This window comes from Labrus mixtus, chromosome 17 (assembly GCF_963584025.1).
Source record: "Labrus mixtus chromosome 17, fLabMix1.1, whole genome shotgun sequence".
Classification (NCBI taxonomy): domain Eukaryota; kingdom Metazoa; phylum Chordata; class Actinopteri; order Labriformes; family Labridae; genus Labrus; species Labrus mixtus.
The window spans coordinates 8,552,816-8,564,876 of record NC_083628.1 but is presented as its reverse complement, the minus strand read 5'-3'; the positions used below and the strand labels follow the sequence as shown (position 1 = coordinate 8,564,876).

Here is a 12,061-nt window from a genome sequence, read left to right as displayed (position 1 = left end):
CTCTAAAATGTGCCTACCTCTGAAGCTCACCTGTAAACACGTTAGAACTCTCATGTTTTATCCTCAAGAGTCCAAGAAAATTACATATAAGATAAATCACTGTAAATAGATTACTTTAGAGATGAAATAAGAATTGAATTTGTCTTTTTTTCCTAAATGTGAAACTACTCCTTTAAAGATGTCTCTTAAAGTAGTAAAGGCGCACAGTCACTCCAACACAATCTGAAATGTTTCCAGTTTATTAAGTACAGTAAGCTTAATACAAGTCGCACTGAATCCAAAACCTACATCATAGTTAGATTCATCTCAGGACAAGATTTGACCAAACAAACCCAAATAACTGGCAGGTATCTTATGATACGTAAATATTTTTGGTGTTTGCTTCATGCAGCAGGGCAAACCAAAAATACAGGGTCTCATTAATCTCATGCAGCAGTGAACTCAATGAAAGCCTGCACCTCAACCACACTGACCTTCGTCTGGTCCTCCAGACCGACCTTTCAGCCCAAAGATGGTACAGTAATTTGTCTAGCATTATTTCACATGAAGCAGGAGAAGGAAAAAGGGAGAATTTAACACTATGGACAAGAAGATTAGTTGGAAATTTAACCATGGGGGCATGCTTTTGTTTTTGGTTGACTCACCTCTAAATTCCCCCTGGCTTTTTTCAACACTCCGTGGGTCAGAAACACTACATGGAAGGGAAAATAACATGAAGTCAGATGTCTGCAATTGTTCAAAACACTTAATCAGTTTATCCATCCAATCCGACTGTACTCTATACCAGAGCTGAAGAAATGCAAAGTGTGGAAAAGCAGAGGAGAAAATCAAGAATACTAATCATACACTGGTCGATGATGACTCTTTCCATCCCCTCTTTGAGCTGGTTAGTTGTTCGCAGACGTTTCACAGCTCCGCTCAGCATCCTCTCCTGCTGTGACAACCTGCTCTTCAGTCTGGCTACCTCGTTTTTCAGCAGCTCATCCTGATACGGAGGATAAAAAAGGTTTAAGATTTGGTTCCCGTAGATAATGAGATAGACTACAAAGAGTATTTTAAGTGTTTGTGTGACTACCTGCTGGTTGTTGCTGCCGTCTCCTGCTGTGTTACCAGATGGCAAAGAGACTCTCCACACCAGTTTGAGGAGCCGACCGGCCTCGTCTAACACATGCTGCATGGTGTTCACACTACCAGACAAACTCTTCAGATGCTGCTGCTCTATAACCTATGAAGATGTACACACAAGGTATTCAACCTGATGAATTTATGTATATTTCTGTGCAAGCTGTGAAATAAAAAAAAGTAAGATTTGTTAGTACCTTGTTGTCAGATCCCTGCTGTCTGAATGTGTGCAGACATTCCTGTAGTTGTGCATCCATGCTGCGTGCCAGCTTGCAACCCTCTGAGATCTGCTTACGGAGGGCGTTGTAGTCCTCGATCAGACCCAGAACATGGCGGCCGTTGCGGTTGGCCCACATGCGGTGACCTGGCACCAGGCGAGAGGGAGCACCGGTGATGCTGTCGCCGGAGCTGCTGCTGAGCGAGCCGCCATCTGAGTGAGCCCGAAGCCTCTCATCTAAGAAAGATGAATGTGTGCTCAGAGGGTTTCAAACGGACCTGCACATCCTGTATTTATGTGTTTACTGCTGTGTGAAACATAATGCTAATAAAGTTTTCTTACCATGGAGGACGCCCGTGTGTTCATTATGACTCTGAAACGAGTGACGATAAGGATCACAGCCTTCCCGACCAGGTGATTTCCCTCCTTCGTCTAAAACAAAATGTAAAACCAGCACGGTCAGAACCCTGCAGATTCTTGTATGTTTGTTTACGGGCCTCTTTATATCAGTCTGTCATGTGTGTTTACCTGGTGAGGACAGCAGGTAGTTGATGTTGATGGTTTCAGAGCGGTTGGGCCCTCGGAGCAGCTGCTCCTCCAGCCTCTGTCTCAGAGCCGTGTTGGTCTGGATGCTCCTCTCCAGCTGCAGCCGCAGGTGTCTGATCTCCTGCAGCAGCTCACTCAGGTCTACAGAGCCTGAGGGGGGAGGGACAGAAACGGGATCCTGGGTGGGCTCGCTGGATTCTGCAAAGGGGGGGGGGGGTAAGAAAAAAGTGGGAACCATGAAACCATGTAAGCTATTTCACACTCAATGTTAAAGTAATAGAGCCAGAGTCAAGGTAGATTTAAGTACTTATGGCTAGAAAGTCTTCAAATTAGAAGATTTCTAAGTATTGCTTCATCACAGGGTCTTTGCATTCTATGTTCTGAGTCGGTGTGTGTTTTTAAAGTACCGTTCTGTTTTTGAGATTCAGTCTTGATCTTGTCATAAACTTGCACCTCCACCCGCAGAGACTGCAGCAGATGTTGGGAGTCAGACAGCTGCTGCCTCTGGAGCTTCACCTCAATCTGCAGCCTGCAAACACACACAAAACAAAACAAAACACAACTACAAATTAAGACAATGGTAAAGAGGTCTGAAAACAAACATGCTTCTCTTCTAGAAAACTTCACATTACGTTATAAAGTATTATGTACGGATAGAAAGGTTAATCCAATCTTTAACAATATGTGCACTGTAGAAGAAAAATATAAGATTTGTTTGGATGTGTCTGCAGTGTTTTAAAACACAAAAATGTAATGCTGCTTTCTTTTAATGGTCAAATATATCACTCTCACTCATCAAGAATCTTGTGTAAAAAAAAAAGGGTGTTCATGCAGCGTGCAGCTAAACACTTTGATAGCAGCAGCGGTTCAAGGCATTACATTATGTTATATAGAAATAATCCATATTGTTGACAGTCTCTTTTGCTTCGTAGGTCATATTCAGACATCTGGATTAATTTCTGATTCATAACCAGTTTGAGACTCCTCATAGAAGCTTTAAAAAAAAAAGCCTCTTAGAATGCCAGCAGCAACCACAGTAACAATGTTTTGTAACATTTTAAAAAACCTGATTCTAAAAAGCCCTATTGTTTTTTTTTTTAAACATAATTGTGTTAGATTGTTTTATTGTAATAGTCAGATGAACTTGATAAACTAGCAAAGTGTTACTTTAGAGAGATCATCTCAAAACCGAACTCAATCTATAAAAAGAAATGTCTTGGTGTATTTCTGTAAAATCCCCATTAAAAGAAAAAGAAATGAGCCATGTGTGGTATGTGCTCAAGCTAGAGGAGACAAGGGGAGGAAAGGGAGAGGAGAAGTGAGCTGACAGGTTTCAGGTGTCAGCCTCACTCAGCTGTGTCAGTGGGATGAAGGGTAAGAGGTCACATACCATCATTTAAGGTATGCATGCACGTGTTCATGGATGAGCGTACAAATGACAGGAGATCTCCTTTCCGAGCTGTTCATATAGCACGGGCTAATGCTAACAGTAATGGCTCTTTAGATTGGTAATTAGTATCTCTGTGTAGTTTCAGGTTGCATGAAGAGGAGCCGTTTTAATCGTTGTGTGTACCTGTGCAGCTCCTCTTTGCTGTAGTGCAGTGAATCCTGCAGCTGGGAGTTTTCCTGGCTGCTGAGCTCCAGCCTCTCCTGCAGTCGACTGTTCTCCTGCCTCAGAGATTCACGATCCTTCCTGCTCTGCTCCAGTTTTGCTGTCCGCCTGGCCAGAGTCTCTCGTAGCTTCTCGTTCTCCTTCTGCTTATCTATAAGAGAGATTCAAACATCAGCAGGGAGAGACAATTGGATCTATACCTCTACTTATGAAGTGTGTATTTTGATGTGTGTTACCTCTGGAGCCCATGTTGAGCTGCTCCTTCAGGGCTTGGTTTTGTCCCCAGAGGAACCGCACCTCGTTGGCCAGCTGACCCTGCTCCTCGTTGCCCTGGATGAAGATGTTGGTGGCCGCTAAAGACGTAAAAAAAATAAAAAAAAATTTAAAAAAAGACTTGTCAGTCCACACTGACAGCACTTTCACTTTAAATATTAACACTAAAACAGGTAAGGGACAGCAGAAAAAAGGCAGATGGTTTCTGGAGTTTACCTGGGTCTTTCTCAACCTCGGCCAATCTCTTCTCCAACTGCTCCCTGAGACGGTCATTGGTGCGGATGCTCTCCTCCAGGCGCTGCCTCAATGCTCGGATCTCCTGCAAGTGTTCTGCAAGAGAGTCTGACACACACACACACACAAATTCACATGCAGAACGCTTACTAAAAGGGGAACTTTATGGGGATTAACTGTTTCTGACATAAGGGCTTGCCAGAGATAGATTTCAAAAAAAGAATTGCCAAAACTGAGCAGTGAAGGCCCAAATATCCTGACTGTTAATCCCTACAAGTGACGGAGCTATGAAAGAAAAAACGAGATTCTATAATTCCCTTAATGCCACTTGTTTGTTTTTTTTTGAAAAAAAAAGTAATCCCTTGATGTTCATATCTTATAACTCCAAAACAAAACTTTGGAAGATAGTCTGCCAAAGGTTTGAAATCTTAAAGTCCAAGCAGATGACATCACTATGACAACATCACTGTTACTGCTTTTTTTACAGACCGTTGAAAGCTCAAGAGCCACAAAAGACATATGAAGACCCTTAATTCAAATGTTCTCTCAGGCCTTTGAGGTTTAGAGAACTTTAAACTTAAAAGATGTGGACTTTAATACATTTCTCTGTTTACTGTATTATGAGTTAGATACATCTAACTATCAATGTGTTACATTTACCTGAACTCATTGAGCGAGGCTGCTCGGCAACGTTAGTCTGTGAGCCAACATTTCCAACTCCAGTGTGAGTGTCAATCTGGGGCCCACATCCCTCCTGGTCTTGTTCGCTATCCTGCGCCTGATGATGGGAGCTGGTCTGGGCCATGATGGAGCGATGCAGGTCCAGTTCACTGCGCAGGGTGGTGTTGAGCTCCTCTGTGTCTCTCAGCTGCTCATGCAGTCGCCCGTTCTCCCGCTGCAGGCCCTGCAGTCTGTAGTGAGCCAACACACCTCCTTCCTCCTGAGCTCCTCCCATAGGAGGGACAGCTGCTCCCGTCCAATCGGTGGGAGGTCGCTGGCCTAAACATAAGCAGGAAGACCATTCAGGTAAAAAGAGTAAAAGACTGAAACTCCACCTTTTATATATGGAGTTTAACATTCCCCAAGATAACACAAGCAGCAACTGATTGAGATGCATCGTAAGGAGCCAAACAGGTTAAGTGAGGTGGCAGTAAGGGGAGATGTAGGTTTTGACCACATGCTTCCCTGGTTTCTGTAAGGCCTTCATGGTCTCTCTTCCTGAGGGAAACACAACTTGAAGGCTGAAACGGATAGGTGCCACTGAATAATGTAGCTTTAAGTGGAGGCAGATTGAAACTATAAACCCGCTCTGCTCTTGGCCAGCTTGCTTTGTGCTGTAGCACGGCTCACTGCAACAGAATGGATCTGAGTGGAAAAGAAGTGCTATTACAGGCTGCGACTAGCCGGGCCCCCCAGGTGGACAAGGACTGCGGTAATTCCATGATATACTAAGGACAGGAAATACACATATTTAATGGAGCAAGCTAAGTTTAAATAACCAAACACTCCTGACTGACTCCCTCCTCTGTGACTCTGTGTCTATAATTCTTTAATTAAAAAAAGACAAAAAATTCCATCTAGAAATCTGCATCTTCATAAACATGTCATTATGCTTACTGTGGGATTGGTTATTGCTCTGTGAGGTCGGGCTGCTGTAGCAGGAGGACGAGGAGTTTCTGTCTGAGTGGTTCAGGTCAGAGTGGGAGCTGTGGTGGCTGCTGAAACTTTGGCCTCTTAACTGACTCTGCAGACTCTGGATCTGAAAGTTCTTCTCCTGCAGCTCCTTAGCCAGTCTGTGGAGAAAAGAAGGAACAGGAGGGATTTAAATCTTTTTAATTTGGTCTACCTGAGGACCCAACTGCTGGATTTTAATCTGTGACATCTCAGCAGGGTGTTTTGGGATCATAACAAAGAAGAACTTGAAAGAAAGGACACAAACTAAAAGGAAAAGATCCGGGGGCAAAAAGTGCAACAAAGAAGTGAAAAACAAAAAGATCCAACCACAGGTCTTTGAACTTTCAGTTGAAACACACGGCCAGAAAATATGTAGAAGGAGTTAGCACCGCAAACATCATGCAGTCTATCTGTCTGCATCAGACCCACTCACAGGTCCAGCTGCTCCCTGGTGCACTCAGCCAGGCTGAGGTTCTGCTGGACGAGGAGGCTGATGTGCTGCTGCAGCAGCTCTCTCTCGCCCTCTAGCTCCACACGCAGGTTATCTATCTCCTGCTGGATTCTAGCCGTGCTGTCAGCAGGATGCCTCATGCTCTCCTCAAAAGACAGCAGTGACTGTGATGCCTGCTGAAGCTCCAGAGAACTGCCCAGGGCATGACGTGGATTAAAGTGAATGTTACTGTGAGCAACGTATGGTTCTAAGAAAACGACACTATATGAATTATAGCTAGAATCATCATGACACGGCAACGCAAATATAACTGCAAAAATCTTCACCAAATACAGATCCTTTTGTTTCTCCGTGTTTCTTTATATGAATGTAAAAATTGGCACAAAAAAGGTCAAACCATTAAAGAAACCAGACATATTCCATTGGAGCTCCTTGACTTCATTTTTTTTTTTTTTTTTACCAATGGTGGAAAAGAAAAATGTGAAAGTGTTCAAAATGATTTTAACTGTGCCCATTATTAAAAATTAAGCTGTAATAAACATGCACATTAATAGATGATTATTGACATGTGGTTTGTGTGTTCTGATTTCCCAGACACACCAGTGACCCAGTTAGGGCACTGTAACCTTAATGTTTTGGTTGTCACAGAAAGAAATTAGGTCAACAGCAGGACGCTTTTCAATATCAACAAAACACTCAGCGCCCACGGTCATATAGCAAATTGGCAGGGTGGAGGTGGGGGTGGGGGTTTAAAAGGGTCATGACATAAACACCAAAACAGCTCTGCTAACGACTGGCAAAACTCAAACATTAACATTGGCAATTTGAACTGAATAATATACATGAACATTCAAAAGAAAGAATCCCATCAGCTTTAAAAACAGCTGAATCAGTATTCATAAATGAGGAAGAGAAGTGAGATACACCTGCTGTCTTATAAAGCAAAATAAATAAGCCAGTAGCCACTTATCTTAGCTTAGCAAAGAGACAGCTAGCCTGGCTCTGTTAAAAGTAACACAACCCCCCTAAAAACCCCCTAAAGCTCACTCAAAGACTGAAGTGTAAACACAAAGATTTCCAGTTTAAAAAACAAACTGTCACAGTTGGACTGGGCTGGCTGGCTGGTCCCCCCCTGTGGCTGCTTGCTTCAATCTTATATTTATGAAAGAGATAACAATCTTTGATGTAACTCCCCACCACAAAGCCGTAACCGTAAGTGCATTGAGCATATTCTCTAAGATTAACAATTATGTATCAGGACAGATCACAATCCCAGAAAAATAATATTAACATGAAAAATGGGACATGTTTTAACTATTCAGTTACTTAGGCTACAGACTAAATCAAATGCAGACACTGACAACAAGCAAGTGCAATGTACCTGCGTGACAGCTCCAGAGCCGCCATGTCCTCGTTATCCAGATGAGAGTCTCCTATCAGACAGAGGAAAAGATGCTGTCAAGGACCTGTCTGTAAAAATCAGTTACGAGTGACTGCTCTTTCTCCGCTGAGGCTTTGTAAAATCATCAAACCATTTCTGTGCAATAGGTGAGGACTGTTTTATGACACAGCTGGTTGTTAACTTTTAGAATAAGGATTAACTGTATAAGAGATTGTTACTATTTATTTAAAAAAGGAAGGACAATTTTCATTTAATTTGCATCTAGTCAAATCAAATCAGCAGCTACCTTTGTCCAGCCGTCCTTCCAACCTGTCCAGGATGCCGAGGCTCTTGTCCAGCTGCTCTTTGACCACCTCCCCCATGTAGTAGTCCACTTTGTTTGCCTGCAGCAGATCCTTGAAGGCCTTGTTTAGCTCCTCCAGCTGTCTGCGCTGCAGGGCTCCCAGCTTGCGGCTCTCCTTGATCTGCTGCCTCAGTTGTGACAGCTCCCGGGCCTGTGACTGTACCAGGGAGTCCAGTCTGAGAGGCAATAGCAGACAGAATGGAGATAAGTCAGGAAAAACAACAAAAGTCAACAGGCTGAGTTAAGATCTAATATTCAAAACAACTTTGCAGCTGCCAATCGATAATGAAATGATCATATTAAAAGTGAATGCTGACCTTGCAGGAGATGTAGAACCGCTGCAGGTTTGCTGCAGCTGATCACTCAATCTTCTGTTCTGCATCTTCTCTCCTTCCAGGTCTACATTCAAACGGCTGGTTTTGTCCTTCATCGCCTGGTTCTTCCCTTCCTTGTCCCCTAGCGACCCACTTTTGTGGCTTATATTCTGGCCATGGTCTCCATGTGGCCCCCCTTGATCCCTCACGGCTGATGGATCGGAGGTGTTTGCGACTTGATCACTGGAGAGGGAGTTCCTTCGCAGGAGACTCTGCATTTGCAGGATGAGTTTGGTCTGGTTTTCAAGCTGGACCTTCAGCTCTTTGACTTGTCCCTGAAGCTGGTGAGGGTCCTCAGACACACCGTACTCGTCATAGACCTGCAGGCCCTTCAGACTGACCTGAAAACACAACAGAGAAAATTACACAATTGAAAACCTGTTTTTACTAATATATGGGGTTGCTTTTGAACAGTAGGAAATTGTTGTTTAAAGGAATTTGACTGAATGTATAGTATGCAAATTGTTCATTGAGAGTCCACGTAGCATAAACCTTGTTATGTAGTGTTGCAATTTATTTTAAACCTTTCAATCTCACTGTGCAAAAATGCAGCTTAGTATTCTTAGTCATTTTGAAATAAAATGTTAACATGTATTTCTCCTCTACTATGTTCTTTACGGTAAAATTAGTTTTGGATGTGGACCTTGAACTTGAGGGGACGCATACACAATTGGAAGCATTTTGTTGGGTAGACAAGCTGGATGTTAGTGTGTGTGTTTCTGCCTGGAGGGAGAATAAAAGTCTGTGATCTGATTCTGAATCCCAAGCTGTAGTAACAGTAGCCTGCAAATTTGTAGCTGGCTAGCTGATACAGCAGACATTATCTAAATCAGTTGGTTCAAACTGCTCACTGGCTGCATTATGTAATCAGCAAGCTAGTTAGCCATACATGCTATTAATTGCAGTGCATGTTAGAGAGACCATACACTCCTTTTTAACTTAACTTTTTGTTACAGATGGGCAAAAAAGAGACACCACACACCAAACTTGTTGAAATTTAGTGTCTTGATAGTTTGACAGACCAGCTGTTCTTCCCTAGTTGGCAAGCATGTTCAGGGGAGGGGTTAAGCCTAATTTTATACCTTGGCTGAGCTGAAAGCCGGAGAACTGGGGTATGGGGTGCTGGAGGTGGAGTCCAGGTTGTCAGTAGAGGAAAAGTTGGCCTGCTCATGTTTCAGCAGGTAGGGCAGGCTAGAGGCACTGCAACTGGGCTTCACACCAACCTCTAGATCTGGCAACACAGGGAAAAACACAGAAAAAAAGACTCAACTGGGGAACTGATTCTGGAAAGACAATTGTGAAAGAGAGTAAGAGGAAAATAATCTAAGATACATATTTACTGTGAAAAAAGTCAAGAAATTATAGTGAAAGGTTAATGAGTGCTCCAGAGACATTCTGAACTTCAGAGTGGAAACATGCAAGAATTCATCAATGCAAAACATTGACAGTTCATTTAAGTTTGTGAAGAGTGCAGCAGAGAAACACCAAGTTCAAACCAGTAGAGTTTGTGTGGTTAAGACACCCAACGTGAAAACATCTTGTCGAGGCAAGAGACAGTGTTACAGTTTCCATTGTTCACTTTGTCATGCACACTTATAGAAAGACTCTGTCCACATGTGAGATTAGTGTCCACTCAACAGACAGACATGCAGTGTCTGTCTGAAAGCTGTCTACCTGTGCTACTGCTCTCTTCCCTATCGTTCTCACTCTTTCCACTGGTTTCGTAACCCAGGTCCTGCAAATCCACCTGCACGCCTTTGTCATCCTGCTCCAGAGCTGGCATTGGGGGCAATATATGTTGGGTTAGGAAGAAATCATTTAACAAGCACAAGTCTCTCTCTCTTTTATGGTGTTCCATATCCATTTCACTTTAAAATCACATAAGCATGCCTTTGCAGATTTAAAAAAAAATATTCTGTCTTGGCCATCCATCTTACCTCTTCGTGCAGTTTCAGGGGAGGATGTGTTTGAAAGTGCAGTGGCCAGTTTCTCCTCCAGGCTTTTACACGCTTTCTTCTTCTCCCTCAGCGCCTTGTGGAGAGCTTCCAGCTGGAGCTGAACATTTGGTGGTAATCCTTTGTCATCCTGCAATGTCCTGTGGACCTTGCTCTCCTCTTTCCAGCCCTTTCCTTGGAGTGAGGCCTGGAGCTCTGATATTCTCTGATATTGATCAGCGAGGACCTTATAGAGGAGGCGGATGTTGTTGTGAAGGTCTTGGCGATGCTCTCCATTTGTTCCAGAAGCAGCAGACTGATTGCTGGTGGATTTAGAGGGTGGCTGGGTGGTTTCACCCAGGTCTTTCCTCTCCTGCAGGGCCCTTTGAAGGTTCTCTAAAGTGATCTGCAGGTCAGAGCTAGTCTGTGAGGATTTACCAGAAGCTAAGGAGCTGGTATTTGTACAGTGTGTTGCCAGAGAGGCAATGGCAGACTCTGCAGCACTGAGGCAGTTTATGAGAACTTTGGTCATCTCCTGATTAAAAGCAGAACTTTTCTTTGACTCCTTTCCCTTAAGTGATTCTGCATTTTGGACAGCACTGCTACTGTTGCAGTTGTATTTAGTCACGTCATCATGAGCTCTCACTTGTTCTTGAAGCTCTGCATTACGCCTGTTCTGCTCCCACAGTGACTCCTGCAAAGAGTCCACATGCCGTTGCAGCTCTTGCACAGAGTCCTCTGTGCTTACAAAAACACCTCTTGGAGACTGTGTGCTTGAAGAAGCCTTCACCTGCTGCAAAGCTGCCCCTATCTTTAAACATAAATCACAATTTTCTGGATTCTCTTCTTGGCATTTAGTGGAGGCCATGGCTTTCTCTGCCATGCTCAGAAGAGCTATAAGCCTGTTGTTAAGCTCCTCCTTCTCCTGTAGTGCTGTTTGCAGGACCATGCATCTGCTGTGGAGGGCTGCATCTGAACCAACAGAGCCCGACGCTGTACATGACCCTGCGGTGCCAAATCCTCCCTGGCTGTCCAGACTGCAGGCGGTAAGGTAAGCAATGGTGGATTCTGCAGCCTGTAAGGCCTCAACATACTGGCGATTGAGCGAATCCTTTTCCTGGAGCTGAATGTCAAGCTCTTCCCAATCAGCTAGCTGCTTGCTGAGCTTGTTGATCAGAGCCTCTTTCTCCTGACACTCCTGGTGAAGAAGCTCCAGCTGAGTGAGAAGAGCAGAGTTGGCTCGGGTGTGATCCATTGTTGTTGCTACTTCAGAGACGTTATCTGTCTCCACTTGGCTGCTGCCATATGTGTATCCACGTGAGGAAGAGTCAGAGTCTGTATGCAATAGCTGGTCGGACCCACATACATCATCCATATGAAGGTGTTTAAGTGTATCAATTCTCAGATGATCAGAGTTCTCAGACTGCCTGCTGCTACTCGCCTCTGCTCTTAGCCTCACGGGGACCGGGAGACGAGATTTGACCCCAGCCTACAATTAAAACAGAGATCAAATACATTATAAATAAAGCCTGGCTGATGCATGTGTCCACCACAGATACATGACCAAATATATATTGTCTCTATAGTTCCCAATAAGCTATGATAAAAAAAACTGTTTTCACCTTCACATAATGCAAAACAAAATGCTCAGGGTGATATAAAAATGGGGCTGTGACAGTTTTCAAGCAGAGCAGCTTCCCCATCCATGATAAACACTTTCAGCACTGTCTGCATCAAACGAAGTTTAAGGCATTCTGAGTACCTTTCCATTCCACATCATTAATTCAGCCGCAACATCAGTATTTCCTAAATGATGCATTTAAAATCAGTTTCTATAATACAACTTTGGTTGGGATGTCACAAGAACACAATGCGTGCA

General features: G+C 43.7%; 1 protein-coding gene across 7 annotated transcripts in view; it reads right to left on the bottom strand.

Moving 5' to 3' along the window:
- Positions 1-12,061, bottom strand: part of cdk5rap2 (CDK5 regulatory subunit associated protein 2) — a 33,739-nt gene that overhangs the window by 805 nt on the left and 20,873 nt on the right. For 4 of the 7 annotated variants that reach the window (XM_061061482.1, XM_061061483.1, XM_061061476.1 and 1 more), the window contains 19 exons: positions 10,186-11,671; positions 9,923-10,024; positions 9,331-9,479; positions 8,192-8,589; positions 7,818-8,050; positions 7,511-7,562; positions 5,622-5,797; positions 4,665-5,003; positions 3,987-4,112; positions 3,734-3,850; positions 3,459-3,648; positions 2,293-2,414; positions 1,868-2,083; positions 1,682-1,771; positions 1,320-1,576; positions 1,076-1,225; positions 847-985; positions 645-691; positions 474-528 (listed from right to left, as the gene is read on the bottom strand). In XM_061061482.1, the coding sequence (XP_060917465.1) occupies positions 474-528; positions 645-691; positions 847-985; positions 1,076-1,225; positions 1,320-1,576; positions 1,682-1,771; positions 1,868-2,083; positions 2,293-2,414; positions 3,459-3,648; positions 3,734-3,850; positions 3,987-4,112; positions 4,665-5,003; positions 5,622-5,797; positions 7,511-7,562; positions 7,818-8,050; positions 8,192-8,589; positions 9,331-9,479; positions 9,923-10,024; positions 10,186-11,671 (4,444 nt within the window). Of the gene's footprint in view, positions 1-458; positions 529-644; positions 692-846; positions 986-1,075; positions 1,226-1,319; positions 1,577-1,681; positions 1,772-1,867; positions 2,084-2,292; positions 2,415-3,458; positions 3,649-3,733; positions 3,851-3,986; positions 4,113-4,664; positions 5,004-5,621; positions 5,798-7,510; positions 7,563-7,817; positions 8,051-8,191; positions 8,590-9,330; positions 9,480-9,922; positions 10,025-10,185; positions 11,672-12,061 lie in introns of all 7 variants that reach the window. The other 3 variants (XM_061061479.1, XM_061061481.1, XM_061061478.1) reach the window with 3 other exon arrangements.